The sequence below is a fragment of the Callorhinchus milii genome, unplaced genomic scaffold (assembly GCF_018977255.1).
Source record: "Callorhinchus milii isolate IMCB2004 unplaced genomic scaffold, IMCB_Cmil_1.0 Scaffold2, whole genome shotgun sequence".
Lineage (NCBI taxonomy): Eukaryota > Metazoa > Chordata > Chondrichthyes > Chimaeriformes > Callorhinchidae > Callorhinchus > Callorhinchus milii.
Window position 1 is genome coordinate 119,561,845 of NW_024704743.1, and position 17,081 is coordinate 119,578,925.

General features: G+C 43.4%; 1 protein-coding gene across 1 annotated transcript in view; it reads right to left on the reverse strand.

Annotated features, from left to right (window-relative positions):
* LOC103179701 (vacuolar protein sorting-associated protein 13B) overlaps positions 1–17,081 on the reverse strand; it is a 481,880-nt gene that overhangs the window by 75,656 nt on the left and 389,143 nt on the right. Inside the window, 3 exon segments of the mRNA XM_007895087.2 lie at positions 1,921–2,328; positions 10,588–10,725; positions 15,282–15,984. Coding sequence (XP_007893278.2) covers positions 1,921–2,328; positions 10,588–10,725; positions 15,282–15,984 — 1,249 coding nt within the window.

Genomic DNA, 17,081 nt, shown 5'->3' on the forward strand with positions numbered 1-17,081 from the left:
ACTGTATATATGTGGACGAAACATGGCAGCCAATTGTGCACAGCAGTGTCCCACAAACATTGGATTGAGTGACCAAATCATTGTTGTTTTTTTCTTGAGGGATTATTATCAGGTATGTACACACAAAGCCTCTCCCAGTGTCTCTCACTGTATATACACAGCCTCTCCTGTATACACACAGCCTCTCCCAGTGTCTTTCACTGTATACACACAGCCTCTCCTATATGCACACAGCTTCTTCCAGTGAATACACTGTAAAGTGAATTGACTGTATATTTTATGGGCGAAACGTGGCAGTCAATTGCGTACACCAATGTCCCACAGTCGTGGATTGAGTGATAAAATTATTATTTATTTATCTTAAAGGATTATCCCCGGAAAGCGATCCACCAATCGACTAACAACCAGGTAAATAGAGGCATGTGGAGTAAGGAAACTTTGCCTAACGCTTCGCCTTGCCCGGGAACCAAAGCCAGGTCCTCTCGCTTGTGAGGCGAGTGCTCTAACCTTGTTACAAACTCAATCTTGTTACAAACACTTGGTTTTGGCACGTGACATTTTTGCATCACAGTGAGATGCAGCCTTCATAAAAGCAATGTTTCTTATAAGATCGCAGGGTGCGTGGAAGAATTACATACACACCGTTTCTATTTACTGATGGATTACCTTCTCGGGGAAAAGGTCGTCTAAAAGTAATTAAGTTACTAAAAATGCAGGAAGTGGAATCAGGTAAACTACTGTAACATTCATCACAATCGGCAGAAGGACTTTCAGCCTTTCTGCCCCGGTTCTCTGGAGTCCCTCCCTCCCCTCTTTCGAGGCACGTTTCAAAATATACCTCTTTGACCACACTTTCGGTCAAAGAGGTACACTTCGACCGAAACCACCCCCATAGCTCCAACCCTCAGATCAGGCATCCATCCATCACTGTGAAGCTCTTTGAGACGTCCTCCCCGATGTGAAAGGTGCTGGATAAATGTAAATTGTAGTGTATCGTGAACAGTTTGCTCAGACTCTGTTAACAAAGGGACCTTCAATGCTAGGCTGTAAAATGTTGCCTGGAATTCGGACTGCTCGACTCTCTCACCCAACCACCCACCAATAAATACCTTACGTTTACACACATGACTGGAAAATGTATTGCACAGTCAAACACACGAATGTGTTCTCTTTTCCAAACGTATGAATTTACAGTGAAAGATAATCCCTAAATCTGGTTAAAAGTGAGAGCTCGCTCTTCATCTGCACCAGCTGCACGAAGCAAACTGATACGACTCAGGAGATCGGCAGCTGGATTGCGCCGTTCACTTTACAGTTGTTCTGTTTTAGTCGCTTTATAAAACCCATTGTTCCTTTCGCTTCCAGAAGACCTTATGTGAGAATTTCCACCAGCATTCAGGAGCTCTCAACGTCGAATCAAGCTCAGCAGACGCCACAAATTTGAGGGGAATGACTGGCTTTTGACCTGAGAGTGCTAATAATAGTGTGCGAGCAGGCAACCTCGCTGTGTTGCAGATCTGTTAAAACGCACTGTATTTTGCAGGATTTGAGCTATTTTACTTCTATGTGAGTAAATCTGGACCTCCCAACCCCAAATGGATTCTGAAGACTATTTATCAAAGTCCCAATATAAATAACAGTGGAAAGGGGAGTAGGAAGATGGGGAGGTTAGAGAGGGCTGTTTGGCAACCCCCAGAGACATCATGTGAAACGAGTATTTTGAATACACAGACGTTGCCCCTGAACAACCCTGCAGGGAAACGACTGAAATTAACATGGTCACAATCGGAACATTACTTACAATTGCAATTCCCAGCTCTGCAATCTGCGGGGCTGCTGTTGCCCTTTAAATCGAAGCCAGTTCTCTACCTGGAGAGTTATTTCCCCCCCCCCCCCCCTCGCTCTCAAACAAATACTCACCTGTGCTTTTGGGACCTGCTTTTGTATACAGGCTGCCTTTCAGGCTCGTGAGAGACGCCAGAAGGCAAGGGCTGTTGGGGTGAGGCACGGTCTCCATGATGACGACGATCTGAGCTGTGTGGACGGAAAACTTTTGAAAGAAAGACAAAGTTTTCCAAACGCTTCCATGGCCCATCAGCCGCTCCGCGAACGAGGTGTATCCCTGCGAACCGGATTCAGCCCTCGTACCGCATCCTGACGCAGGCGTCTTCTCTTCACTGGGAAAGGTTTCCGGGGGCACAGCGGCTTTGGCTGGGATTTCAGAGCCGTATCTGGGTAGAATCCTCTTCAAGAAATGAGTTACTTGATCCAGTTTGACAAGGCTGAGGTTTGCTTTCCATGGACGTGAGAAATCCAAATGAATTTCAGCTGTGTTTTTCAAAAAGAAATATGGAGAGATGTTTAAAAAAATGTGTGCTCCCTGAAAAACACTTACCAAAGGCCATAGCGCACATGTCAAAGCAAAAGGAGGGTTATTAGTTAATTTGCTGGACATGTTTTAATGGTCTCCTGTTCAGCATCGTGCAAACGTTTTTCATTTACAACCGGAGAAACCCGGGTCAACTCCCTTTGGAAACGGGACCGAACGAGCGATTTTGAACGCTCGCACGACACATGTGCAACACGCGAGAGCACGAGCACACACGCGCACACTGAACCCCCACCGCCACACACAAACACACTCACAAATCAAATGCATCTGCTCAAGAAAGAGAACATAAGAAGGTTAGAATTTGCTGGCGAAAGAAGACCCAAGGTCCATCCAGTTCGCCTTCCACCATCTCGGCAGTCGCATGACAAGTCGTGTCCCAAACTATACATTCTATACATGTCCCCTCCCCTTCAATCGCAGGCCGTGTCCTCTGGTTCTATTGAGAATCAATAATATTTATTTTGCCCCCTCTCCCTTCCTCTGTGCTTTCGGCAACCTTTCCCCCCACCCCTCCCCCACTCACACTCACATTTCACGTGAAGCACTTTGAGTCAATTTCCCCACATGAAAGACGTTTGATACGTTGTGAATTATTGCTGTAGTAATCCATTTTCAGGTTTTGTCAGAAATGGGAATAAATGTTCGTTTTCAAAAAAACTTAATAATCCTTACACTTGGTACAGAGCCTTTCAAGTCAGGAGGACATCCCAAAGTGCTTCACAGGCTATACCATAAAGTGAAGTGACTGTGTGGTTTTGCAGGTGAAATTTTGTTACTTAGTCGAAAGGACTGGAATGATCACATAATAGCTTGAGCATCAACTATTCGCCCTCTCACTAATATAAAAACAATGGCTAAATTTCGACTTTCATCGAATTTATTCCTAACACTTCTCAACGCGGAAACGATTCTTTCCATCTGATCTATTGTTATAAAAAGTGGCTTGTAACTTGACCTTCATAAATTGAGTAATTTATGTCTGTGTAATCCTCAATTTAGCCGAGAGCCACAAGAAGCAAAAAATAAGGGAGCGTAGAGAATCTTCTTGTTCTGCAAAAAGCCATCTGCTCCCAGAATCTATTTACCTTCTTTAAATAAAACACTGGAAGAAAATTTACTCACGAACACATCTTGCATGTATTAGTCAATTTGTCAAATCCACAGGCTCCTTACCAACACTGAGGAAATACAAATCAACTAATTTTTAAACAATACAGTAAATGCCACATAATAAATCTCACGTTACAATTACACTGTGTGGCACATTGAGAAACGCACGTTTGGGGTGAATTACTGAGGTGTACACAGTCCTGCAGTGGCTCTAGGCCAACTTGTTCCACAACTGCTGATATTCAATTAGGAAACTCCATGCACATCTGTACTGCACCTTTCAACCATCTGTTATTCTGTGGGATATACATATATATATATATATATAGGTTTGATTTGTTGTGTTGCTGGTCTTTTCCTTTTTATAATGATAGAAAAGACCACATTAGGGCAAGCAGACTGTGGAGACCAGTACTGTGTTGCTTCTGCAGTGCAAGTTAATGGAGGTGCTGTTGTGGGATGTGCGATACAGCAATGGACTTGAGATGTCAAGGGTGCAGTGGTCCATGCAATATTGTTTTGATATAACGCCTTATCACGTCGTTGAGATATCTCAATGAGGTCCACAGAATCTACTGTAAAGTGAATTGACTGTATATTTTGTGGGCGAAACATAGCAGCCAATTGCACACAGCAGTGTCCCACTAACAGTCGTGGATTGGGTGACCACATTTTTTATTTTTAATTTGAAGGGATTATTACCCCCAGAAAATCATCCCCCAATCGACAATCGACTAACAACCAGGTTCTTATTTACTGCTAGGTAAACAGAGGAGTGTGGAGTAAGGAAACTTGCCTACGGTTTCACCCTGCCCAGTAATCGAACCCAGGGTCCTCTAATCTAGGCGAATAGGTCAGAGGTGTCAGTCTTGTTGAGAAGATACAGTTTAGGATTAAGGCATATTATAAGGTCAGACTAAAAGATTATTTAGTTGACCAGAGAGCACGTAAGGATGGGTGCAGCACATGGCAATGGTATTCTATTCCCCACAATGTAATTCTCCACCACTCGAATTTGACAAACCACACCAACAAAGATAAGGTGATTTACCAGTAAATTGCAAAAAGTGAGGTAGATGGATTTCAACACGGAAGATTTCAAGAACTCAAGAACAAGTAACCCCCAAAATGTACGTAAAAAAGAGGGGTGTCCATTATCAGAGATGGCAAAAGGATTGGGGTGTGACTCTTGGTCATTCACTGAATCTTTGCAATCAATGTGAAGCTGCTGTCCAAGCAAATCAAATATCTGCTGGCACTGATAGCAAATCTGTGAAAATTCAGTTGTATTTCCATTTGTAAATTTTCCACGGTCCTAAACATCTCAAACTCACTGCCTACCCACCTCTACCTCACCTCTCTTTTATCTCTCTTTAAACCCCACTTTAAGACCTGCCTCTTCCTATCGTGCCTATAGTCACCTCCGCTTCCCCTTTCCTCCCTCGCTCGCCATCCAACTCTGCCACTGTGCAGCGCTCCGAGAAGCTATCATGGAGTCCTGCAGCTCAGTGATTAGAGCACTTGCCTCACAAGTGAGAGACCTGGGTTTGATTCCCGGCAGGGTGAAATGTTGGGCAAGTTTCCTTACTCCACATTCCTCTGTTCACCTAGCAGTAAGTAGGAACCTGGTTGTTAGTTGATTGGCGGATCGCTTTTCCGGGGGGGGGGGGCAATAATTCCTTAAAAAAATAATAAATTGCACACTCAATCCACAACTGTTGTGGGACACTGCTGTGTGTAATTGGCTTCCGTGTTTTGCCCACAAAATAGCAATTCACTTTACAGTATATTCTGTGAAGTGCTTTGAGAAGTCTCGAAGACGTAATAAGGCGATATGTCAAGTGCAAGGATTATTATTATGGATGAAGCGCAGTATAAAAGCAAATTGCTGTTGTTATCTGTGAAAAGCTGAAACAGTAGCAGACACTACCTCCTGGGGTGGTCTTCCTCTGCTTCTCCTCACACAAAACAATCTTGTAATCAGAGTCTGCAAGTCAATTGGAAACTGTTTTCATGAGTCAGATCCAAAGTGTGCAGTAACTGGTTTATGAGGAAGATGCTTTATTGAGAGGGATATTTAGCAGAGCACCAACCTGTGTGTAAAAGCTCTCCCCTATATCCCCTTCTATTGAATATATGAATATGTAATATATTAAAAAGAATATGGCATCTCTTACTGAGATATTGAATCATAGAAATTAAATTAAAGCACAGAAAGAGGTCATACAGCTCATTAAACTGAAGAAGGTACAAACTTATCCACTGGAGTTAACTACGGCGATCCCAACTCTCTGTTCTTTCCCTGTACCCTTATATATTCTCACTCTTCAAATGTCTCATGGTAGCACTCTCACCTCTGAATCAGAAGATTGTGGGTTCCAGCCACACATTGGAACTTACATTCCAGGCTGAAACCCCAATGCAATGCAAGGAATGTGCTGCGTTACTGCAGAGTTTCCAAAATGCAGTTTTCAGTGAAGTGGGAGGCCATTTGATCCATCGTATCACATCCACTGCTATTTTCTTAAATTTATCCCAATCTTTTTCTCCATATCCATGGGGAACATGCACAAATATGAACCTTGGGGGAAAGAATCTTGCCACAGCTCTGAACAAATAACTATACACTTCATGAGCAGGTAGAGAAAGTTGTAGCAACTTTGGTTGGAAATCAGATGAACTCCCTTGTCCAGGCTGCTGTGATAGCGCAGATAATGAATACTGAAGGGAGCAAATAAGTTTTAAAAGGATTCAAGTAGTTTGGCATAACTTAAGTCTGGTTACCAGAAGTATACCAGAAGCACTTAGGTGACCTGATAATTATCCTTACATTTAATATAATGCCTTTCATCTCAGGAGCAAGTCTCAAAGTGTTTCACGGGATATACTGTAATGGGTAGTGACTATACATTTTGCAGGCAAACACGGCGTTGAGGAATATTGAGGAATACGGACATAAATTGTCATACATCAGACCCAATAGGTTTTAATTTATTATAATGCTCAAGGACCGTGCCGGCAAATAATAATAATAATAATAATCCTTGCATTTGATATAGAGCTTTTCACGTCAGGAGGACGTCCCAAAGCGCTTCACAGAACACACTGTAAAGTGAATTGACTGTATATTTGTGGGCGAACGCGGCAGCCAATTGCGCACAGCAATGTCCCACAAACAGTCGTAGATTGAAAATGACCAATTTATTATTGTTTTTGGTTTTGGAGGGATTATTATTAGGCTCTGTGTGGAGTAAGGAAACTTGCCCAAGGTTTCGTCCTCTGCCTGGAATTGAACTCAGGTCTCTCGCTTGCAAAGCGAGTGCTCTAACCACTGAGGTACAGGACTCCAAATTTACTTTCATAGAATCGTAGAATATTACAGCACAGAAGGAGGCCATTCAGCCCATCGTGCCTGTTCCAGCTCTTTGGAAGAGCTACCCAATCAGTCCCATTCCCCTGTTCTTTCCCCATATCCTTGCAAATTTTTCCTTTTCAAATAAATTTTTACTTTCAGCCAGTTTATTTTTCCGCAAGATTTAAATCCAAACGCTTTATATACTAATTAAAAACAACAGTTCCTCGTGTTTCAATCCTTCAAAATCTGCATATTAGCGATATTTGTGCATTAGTTATGAAACGCTGTGGTTCAACACAGAGAAATGGCTTCAAACCACAGATCATTTGGGGCGAATGCTTCGGGTAACCACAGAGGTTTAATTCTGCAGTCAACAGGGTGAAAACCATCCAAGTCTTGCAGAGCAAAAGCCAACAGATTCCTTTTGGCAAGAAAAAAGGTTCGCGCAAACACCCGAGACGCGTTACGAATCTCCAAGTGAAATCATACTTCTGGTACCATGTTTTATTCAAACAAAACTGAATCTGGAGGTAGAAGCCACATGCAGTCTAGAGAGAGACAGAGAGAGATAGGGGGACGCACTAACTAAAACTACCGAGGCAATGGCACTGCGTAAAAAGGGTTCAGTTGTGAATGAATTGCAACAGCAAAGCACCTTGTGAAATTCCAGATGGCCTGAAAAAACTGATCGACTCAGCCTTCCACGTCTTTTAATCACCTAGTCAATCTTTCACTGTGGGCCCAGCGGTAGTCAATGGCATTGAATAATGGGACTATAATCTGGTGCAGGCACACTTTAAAGTTCCTGTGTTCGCTCTCCTAAATACGGGAGTAATGCAACATCAAATGGATCTCTGTCTAGCCCGCGCTATTGGAAAATTGAAACCCTGAATTTCGGTGCTGACTTAAATCGTTCCACTAATCTCGTGAGTTCTTTTTTCCCCATCTCTCTCTGAAAGCAGAGAAATGTATCAAGCAACGCGAAGTGTGTATCTCAGCGAAAAAAATAGTCAAGGCTACACTAACAATTGACCTTCTGAGCAGATAATAACATTTTGGCCAATTCTCTTTTTCGCACATCAGCTCACTTTAAATCAAAAGTGACAGCTTTAAACGAGTGGCACCACGGGTACAGGGATAGGGTAAACGTGGGATCAGTTGGGCACATTCCCGGCTTTTCCATGACGTCACAACGCGTGGCACACATCCGAACTGAATGAACTGTGAGATGTTCAGTGTGCGTCTGATCTCACCCTCCCTCTCTCCCTTCCTCTCTCACTCACTCCCTCCTCTCTCTCTCTCCCTCCCTCGCCATAGCTTTCTGCAGTAGGAACAGGTGGCCCCCGCTTCCAATTACGAAGGACCAGCGTGCCAGTCTGAAGCCCGGATCAGTTCACCTCCTCACAGTGGGGGGGGTAACTGCACCAGTTGGGAGTGGATTTATTACCGTTTCACACATGGAATGAAGCTCGTGTCAGCTGACGCCAGTGACACATCATATGATTCAAATTAACCTGCTCTAGGTGTTCTTCTGGCCTGCCACCGTGTGTGTGTGTGTGTGTGTAAAAAAAATGACGACATTCATAAAAGCGCTTGATGAAAACCAGAGATGCCAGGCCATAATGGCTCCAATTTGTTCCAACTAATCTATCACCTGCTGGAATTATTGCTCTGGTGGGTTTCTGCTCGCGTTTATTTCCCAGCTTTTCTGGAAGCTGCTGACCTGCTTAATGGACAGAATTATATCCTTTGCTAAATTCAGGAAAATTACTTATTCAGGATCCTTAACCAGTGGCAGTGGTGGGGGCTCCATCAATCATATACTAGTCTGCACGGCAGAGAGGAAACAGCCAGCAGGCCTTTTATTTGAGTTATGTTACGTTAACTTTTCAGGTAGAGCAAATAATAGTTTAATTGTTTTTTTTGCACTCTTCAGAGCAGGACAACGCTGCTACTTTTAAACAAGCAGTGTGCCATACCTTTTGTTTACTGCTGTTTTCTGGAGCCCATTTATGAAGCCTTCACTCTCCCGCTGATAGGAGACCCCAAATAAGTCGCAGAGAGGATTGATAATAATAATCCTTGCATTTGATATAGCGCCTTATCACATCGTCGAGACGTCTCAAAGCGCTTCACAGGATATACTGTAAAATGAATTGACTGTATATTTTGTGAGAAAAATGCGACAGCAGTGTCCCACAAACAGTCGTGGATTGAGTGAGCAGCTTATTTTTGAAGGCATTATTCCCTTCAAAGTAAGGAAACTTGCCTAAGATTTTGCCCTGCCCAGGAATCGAACTCGAGTCCTCTCGCTTGTGAGGTGAGCACGCCAACCATTACGCCACAAGACTCCACAGTCTACGTATAGGGGACTGAAGCCGAGCAGGGTGGTGGATTAGTAAATGAGCTCGATCGATGCCCTGCAGAGGCATAGCCGCATGTTGCACAATGACTATTCATCTTCCTGTGCCTTTGAATTACATGGGATTACGTTTCTGGTAAATTGCTTCACTATCTCCTTCAAGTGCCAATTTACAAATTGTTTAAAAAGTATAGTTCACTGGAGCACATGTAAATCTTCACCCAATTCCAGTCCTTTGAGGATTATAGCTCCATCTTCTACCCCATGTAAAGAATGTATAAATGACTGAGGTTCGAACTTCGTTTAGGGTATACATATCGACCCGTCCGTCCCCTCCGCTCAGCCTATTCCATGTTCCCCATCTGGCCTGCCCCACCATCGGCGGTCGGGCCTTCAGCCTCTCTGTCCCCCACCCTTTGGAACTCCATCCCATTGTCCCTTCATTTTGCTCTCTCCCTTGCTGTCTTCAAGGCCCGACTCAAGACCCTCTTCCACTGCGCCTTCGGTCACCCTCCTACCCCTCCCCTCCCTGCCCTTCACCCCTTCTTGATCTCAACCCCTTGCTCGGGTCCAAATCCCTGATTGCCCCGCACTTTGGGATGTCCTCGCAACGTGAAAGGCGCTGTGGAAATGTAACTTGTTGTTGTTACACTAATTTGCAGCTGTTGAACTGCGACACGGACAATGACGATCTGCAAATTCCAAAAGGGTCAAAGTGCGTACAGAGTCCAACATGTTCCCATAACACCTGTCCGGCCTCCAGGATTCACTGTTAAGATTTTGCGAATCTAGCAAATACCTTTCGACATTTACAAAACTGGGCCAAACAAATCTGCTTTACAAGCCCCGGGTAATAGACATCAATAGGTGACAGCCTGGCTCACAATGGAATTGAGGCATCATAATATTAATAATAATCATTGCATTTGATATAAGGCCTTATCACAATTTTCAGATGTCTCAAAGCGCTTCACAGAATATACTGTAAACATGAATTGACTGTATATTTTGTGGGTAAAACGTGGGAGCCAATTGCGCACAGCAGCGCCCTCCAAACAGTCATGGATTGACTTTTTTTTAAGGATTATTAACCCCGGAAAAGCGATCCGCCAATCGACTAACAACTGCTGGGTAAAGAGATGAGTAAGGAAACTTCCCTACGATTTTGCGCTGCCGAGGAATCGAATCAAACCCAGGTCCCCTTGTTTGCAAGGCGAGTGCTCTAACCATTACACTACAGGACTCCACAAATGCTATGCTATCATAATGCTGTGCAATATTTTGTGACGGAATCATTCGGTTAACAACCGTCTTGTGGGTTGTTGTGGTTCCGTGGTAAGATAACGTGTTTGCAACAATAAGACTTACCTGGCCCGTTGAGAAAGTCTTTAAGTTGCAGAGAGATGAATGGTGGAGGAATGCCAGCTTTGAGGTCAACCTCACCAGCAACAGTCTGCAGCCAGCATACACTGTAATCCAGAGATTCTGGTAGAGTTTTTCCAGCATCTGCAAAAATCATGAACCAAATTACATCTCATCACTTTTTTTTAAAACTACGAAGACTTAAACGAAGATCTCTCCAGGGCACTGCTGATGAACAGACCAGCCAGCCTGGGTCATTGGCAGGCCTCGGAGGGGCAGGGAATCTTCCTACTCAGCTTCCGTTAGCACTGTCAGCCGAGGCCCTAATGGGTAGTCCGAGCAGGTCAAACAGTGGAAAGTTTGCCAGCTTTCAATGGTAAGATATATGGTTTTAGCTGGTTAAATTCTAGCAGTTATTCCATCACAGACTCTGGGGTCCCAAGCCTTGGCTCTTGCCAACCTGTGCTAATACAATCCAAAATTAGCAGTGTCCCACTCTATTGCATTCCAGACAAGATAATTTCCATGTGTAGGTGGCATTCATACATAGAATGCTTGGTCTGGTTGGGAGACCTTTGAGTTTGGTGATGGGTCTCCCCTTACGTCAGACACCAAAATAAACACAAACATTAGAACTAGGACAATGAGCATCTCGAGCTCAGTGCACAATGTGTTTATTTGCTCTAAAAGCATCACATCAGTTTTTTTCCCTTGTGAAACGTTTCCATGTTAAATAACATTTGGTGCTCATGTTTAATGAAAAATGTCAATTTAGTTAACCACACAAATCTCCTGACAAGTTCAGCCCTTACACCTTGCAACAGCTGAGTCTTTCAGTACGATTGCAATGTCAGCAACATTGACAAGATCTCCCACGTAGGCAAGGGCTGTTACATGAAACATATTATACATCAAAGGAGCAAAGTAACTGACGCCTAAAAATCCTGTGGTCTTGCCCTAAAGGCCACTGTCGTAAAACACAAGAATTTGGGAAAATTCATTTCAATCTTAATTTGGCAGTAGGTTTCCCTGCAGCCCTTCTTAAGAACTGAATTGAAGCAACTGTCTTGCATAATTTTGCACAACATTAACTTTGAAGACAAAGGATCTAAAGGTTAAGACGATGAGACATCTCGGGTCTCAGATAATTGTAGGATTTCATTACAATTGGTCTAAAACCACATTGAAATGCGATACAGATTTGTTGCACTATGAAGATTCCTCTTGACTTAAGTAAAAACTTAAGTTACTCAATGGTTAGCAGTTTACAGAGATTGAAGTAAAACCAAATATTGTGTTTGCCTCGCACTCGTCTGTTTGCACGTTGGTGGGAAGGAGCAAAACATCAACAATCAAACTCATCACATAGTGAGACTCAGTGCTCCGAGATGCAATCCTGTGTGAAGGGTACTATATAAATGCAAGTTGTCATTGCTATTGTCATTTCCGAGATGATCTCAGGGCAAAGCTGAAGTCTCGAGACTCTAGTGATGTACAAGAGATTTTCCGCAGAAAACAAAGGTTATGTTGTAAGACGCCTCTTTCAGTAATAAGGCACCAGCAACACCATGGCTCCATCTTGAGAGGTAAATGTGAACTCCCATAATAATCATCATCCTTGCATTTGGCTTAGCTCCTTTCATGTCAGGAAGCCATCTCAAAGTGCCTTGTAGGATTTACTGTGAGTGACTGTGTATTTTCAGGCAAACATTGAAGCTGAATTGTACAGCAATGTCCCATGAACAGATGAACTATTTTATTTGGAGGACTGTTGGCCAGGTTCTGGGAGAGAGAAACTCCCTTTCTTTTCCAGTAGTGCCATGAGATCTTTAACATCCACCTGAACAGGAAGACAGGGCCTCGGTTATAACGTCTCATTTTAAGAAACACCTGAGCAGGTATATAGAACCTTCCTTCATCTGAAAGACAACTGAGTTCAATTCCAGGCAGGGCAAAACCTTGGGCAAGTTTCCTTACTCCACACGCCTAATAATAATCCCTCCAAAGAAAACAAAACAATAATAAAAATTGGTCATTTTCAATCCATGACTGTTTGTGGGACATTGCTGTGCACAATTGGCTGCCGCGTTCGCCCACAAATATACAGTCAATTCACTTTACTGTATATTCTGTGAAGCACTTTGGGACGTCCTCCCGACGTGAAAAGCGCTATATCAAATGCAAGTATTATTATTATTATCTCCAAAATGCAACAGGTCACACTGCCCCCAGTACTGCATTGGAGTGTCAGCTTAGACTATGTGGGTTTAATTCCCGATGTGGGACTTGAACCCACAACCTTCTAACTCACAGGCAAGAATGCTGTCACCTGAGCCAAGCTGACAAGGAAAGTTTAACGAGGAACATTTAGGAACAACCCATGACATTCCCTTCTCAACAACAACAACTTGCATTTATATAGTGACCTCCAAATGGGGTAGTGTCCTAGAGACTTTTATAACAAACTAAAATAGCTTCTTCTCAGTTGCATCATAGTCATTCCCATCTTTCCCTTTTTGTAAAATTTACGGATTGTCAAGCATTCTGTTGAGCTACTGTGAAAACATCTGGCCCGCTGCAACCGAAATGTATAAATCACCCACGCTAAATCATGCACACAAATCTTCCACATCCTATTCAATTTATGTTACCTCCCAGTGCATTTTTAATGATTGTTATCAATGTTCCTAAGCAGCCATCTTTTCCAAGCTTCCCCCAAAGACTGCTCTTTAATCTCCTAAAAGTTCAGCACAGAGTTCATCCTTGCAGTATTTTCTGAATTTGTGCTGAGCTGAAGATAAATACGACTCTACAGTTCAGGTGAAAGATTCAACATTTGGAAAGAAAACTGCAGCAGAGCTGTAAAGGAGTCCTGTAACACAGTGGTTAGAGCACTCGCCTTGCAAGCGAGAGACCTGGGTTCGATTCCCGGCAGGGCGAAACCTTGGGCAAGTTTCCTTACTCCACACGCCTGATAATAATCCCTCAAGAAAAAAAAGCAATAAAATCGGTCACTTCAATCCACAACTGTTTGTGGGACGCTACTGTGCGCAATTGGCTGCTGCGTTTCTCCCACAAATATACAGTCAATTCACTTCACAGCATATTCTGTGAAGCGCTTGGAGACATCTAGAAAACGTGAAAAGCGCTATATCAAATGCAAGGATTATTATCATTATTATTATTATTATTATTATAAACGCAAACTGTAGTGTCTCACAAACAGTCGTTTTGTTGTTGTTGTTGTTTCTAAGGAATTAATACCCCTAGAATCTCTCTTCAAAGCCCCATGGCACTGTCAATTGCAGTGTCCCCAACTAGTGCCCTGCTCAATAACTTATTTAGCAAAGACCAAGCATCGGATTTGATCTGGTAAGTTCCTGGTCTGGATGGCTCAGTAACATAGCAAGTGACATTTAGATTAAACCTCATAAGGGAAACCTCATAATTGGCCTATTTTGGAAGAAATCAACCTGAGAATGAGGAGTCTGCATACTGCATTTGTGAAATTACAATAAGATTCTTAAAAAATCTTATTGAGAACTACCTTCAGTATTGTCTAAAGTGAAGTCTCCTAATGGTGAAAGGACGTTGATACAAGTCCCTCAAAAGCAATTGGCTAAAGCCATGGACAACGCTGACAGACACAGAGCAGTTTGTTGCACTCTCAGCAGTTTGGTTTGGATATACTCAAGCATAGCAATGGATTTCCGCATGTGTCAAACAGACAGCTGACCCAAAACGTAATTTGCAAATCCCGTTACCAATGAACGTAACCTCTTCCAGGTTTCTGCAATAATAATTCTTTCGTTTGGTTCAGCGTTTTTCACGTCGGGAAGTCATCTTGTATCATTTCACAGGATTTACTATGTATTTGTATTGTAACACCCCTTCAACCTGCTGCTAAATGAAGACTAATACATTTCCCTAAATTCTTGTGTTTTATGACAGTGGCTTTAAGGCCAAGACCACAAGGATTTTCAGTCTCGGTTACTTTGCTCCTTTTATGTGTAATACATTTCATGTAATAGCCCTTGTCGATGCAGGAGATCTTGTCAATGTTGCTAAGCACAGCAGCCCGATTGCCCACTGCAATGTCCCACAAACAGCTACGAAACAAATGACTAATTTTATTTAGGGACTCTCTTTTTAGGGATCCTTTGTGTCAAGGGATCCCTAGCGTCCAGCTGAACAGGCGGACGGGACCTTGGTCTCATCTGAAGGACAGCCCTTCCGACAATGCAAATAACATTTGCAGGCAGAGGGCGAAACCTTGGGCAAGTTTCCTTACTCCACACGCCTAATAATAATCCCTCCAAAACCAAAAACAATAATAAATTGGTCATTTTCAATCCATGACTGTTTGTGGGACATTGCTGTGCGCAATTGGCTGCCGCGTTCGCCCACAAAATATACAGTCAATTCACTTTACAGTGTGTTCTGTGAAGCGCTTTGGGACGTCCTCCCGACGTGAAAAGCGCTATATCAAATGCAAGGATTATTATCATTATTATTATTATTATAACATCCTGAGCACTACCCTGGAGGGTCTGCTTAGACTGAGCTCAAGTCCCGACATGGGTTTCGAACCCACAGCCTTCTGACTCAAGAGGCATGAGTGACTACCACATGAGCCAGGCTGATCCCAGTTGCTTGCATTGCAATTTAACAGCAATCTGAAAGTATGTAATGTCTCTTACCCATGCATTTGTAATCTGGTGCTACCGCCTTCAGCGTCGCATCGAATAGCGACAGTTCCACCTTCTGTTTTCGATGGTGGCAACTCAACAGCAGCGAAGGTTGGGACAGCACCAAGTACAAGAAGGGCTCCAGTTGAAGATCGCTCGCGCCTCTTCGGCCTGGCTGTCGGACTATGGTGATGCCGAGGGCTTGTCGCGCGGAGGACCTGCTCGGTGCAAGAAGGCTCTCAAATGACAGGCGAGTGGCAAGCTTCTCAGAGGGAAGTGAGCTGTTACTGTTCAGGAGGTCCTCGGCAGTCAGCACTGCGATCCGCGACGGGGAAGATTTTCCCTGTGGGGCAATGTCCGCTTCAACAACCTGGGGCTTTGCCACGCTCTTGGCCATTTTGTCGCCCTCCTTCTGCTGCCTCACTTGCTCTTGGACTTCGGAGCTAACCGTGCACGAGTATGTCATGAATGAGATACGGCTGGCAGTGACGAACACGTCAAAGGGAATAAAGTTTAAGTTCTTCACGATGGAAGACTGGCGCGAGGGTCTGGCGAGCCGGTGATGGCTTGTGCCACTCTGCTGCTCGATCTGAACGATCTGAATTCGGGCGCTGTCACTCCCGATACCACTGTCCTGGGCACCACTGTGCCGTGAGGAACAGTCCACACCACTGCCTTCTGGAGTGGTGCTTTTCTTCCGCTCTTGTTTACAGATCTGTAAGAAAATAAAAAAATTTATAATAATCCTTGCATTTGACATCTCACAGAATGTACTGTAAAGTGAATTGACTGTATATTTTGTGGGCAAAACGCGGCAGCCAATTTCACACAGCAGTGTCCCACAAACAGTCGTGGATTCAGTGAGCAATTTTTTTTTTTAAATTATATATTTTTCAAGGGATTATTACCCCCAGAAAAGCAATCCATCAATCGACTAACAACCGGGTTCCTACTTCCTACTAGGTAAACTGAGGCGTGCGGAGTAAGGAAACTTGACCAACGTTTTGACCTGCCCAGGAATTGAATCCAGGTTCTCTCGCTTGTGAGGCAGGTGCTCAAACCAATCTGCTACAGGACTCCACAGTAAAGTGTAGTGACAGTGTTTTGTAGGCTAATACAGAAGCCAATTTGTGCACAGCATAGCAAATTGCAAAAACAGCTGTGAAATGAATGAGCAATTTTATCTCGGGGATTGTTGGCCAAGACTCTGGGAGAAACTCCCTTCTCTTTTCAAGTAGTGCCGCAGGATTTTTAACGTCCACCTAAAAAGGCAGACAGGAGGTCGCATTAACGTCTCATCTGAGAAGAAGTTACCTCCAACCTCCAACATTGCAGTATACCCCAGCACTGCAATGGACTGTCAGCCTAGACGTTAAGAGTTGAAAGCCCCAATTTGTGGCTTTGACCCACAACCTTCTGACACAGAGACAAGAGTGCTCTAAACCGAGCTAGGCTGACACACCAAGGAATGACAAACAATGAAAGAGGGCTGAGACTGTTAATTTTGCAAAGTTACGACAAGTAATTGAAAAAAAGCAGCCAGCTGAAACTATCAGACACACAAAAAGATTTATACAGTTCAAAGAACCTAAAAAATTAAAAATTTGGCTGCAAACACTTCCATCTGAAGATTGTTTTTAATGAACAGTGCCAGAAACTGTAGAATCTGCTTTGCAATTTTTTCCTTAAAAAAAGCGGTTTCTTAATAAGAAAGGTCTCGTTATCAAATTTCTAAAACATTGAATGCGCTGAAGCATGCGTTGAATAATATTTTAGAAATACAATAATCCGTTCCTCAGCTCGTTCGATGTT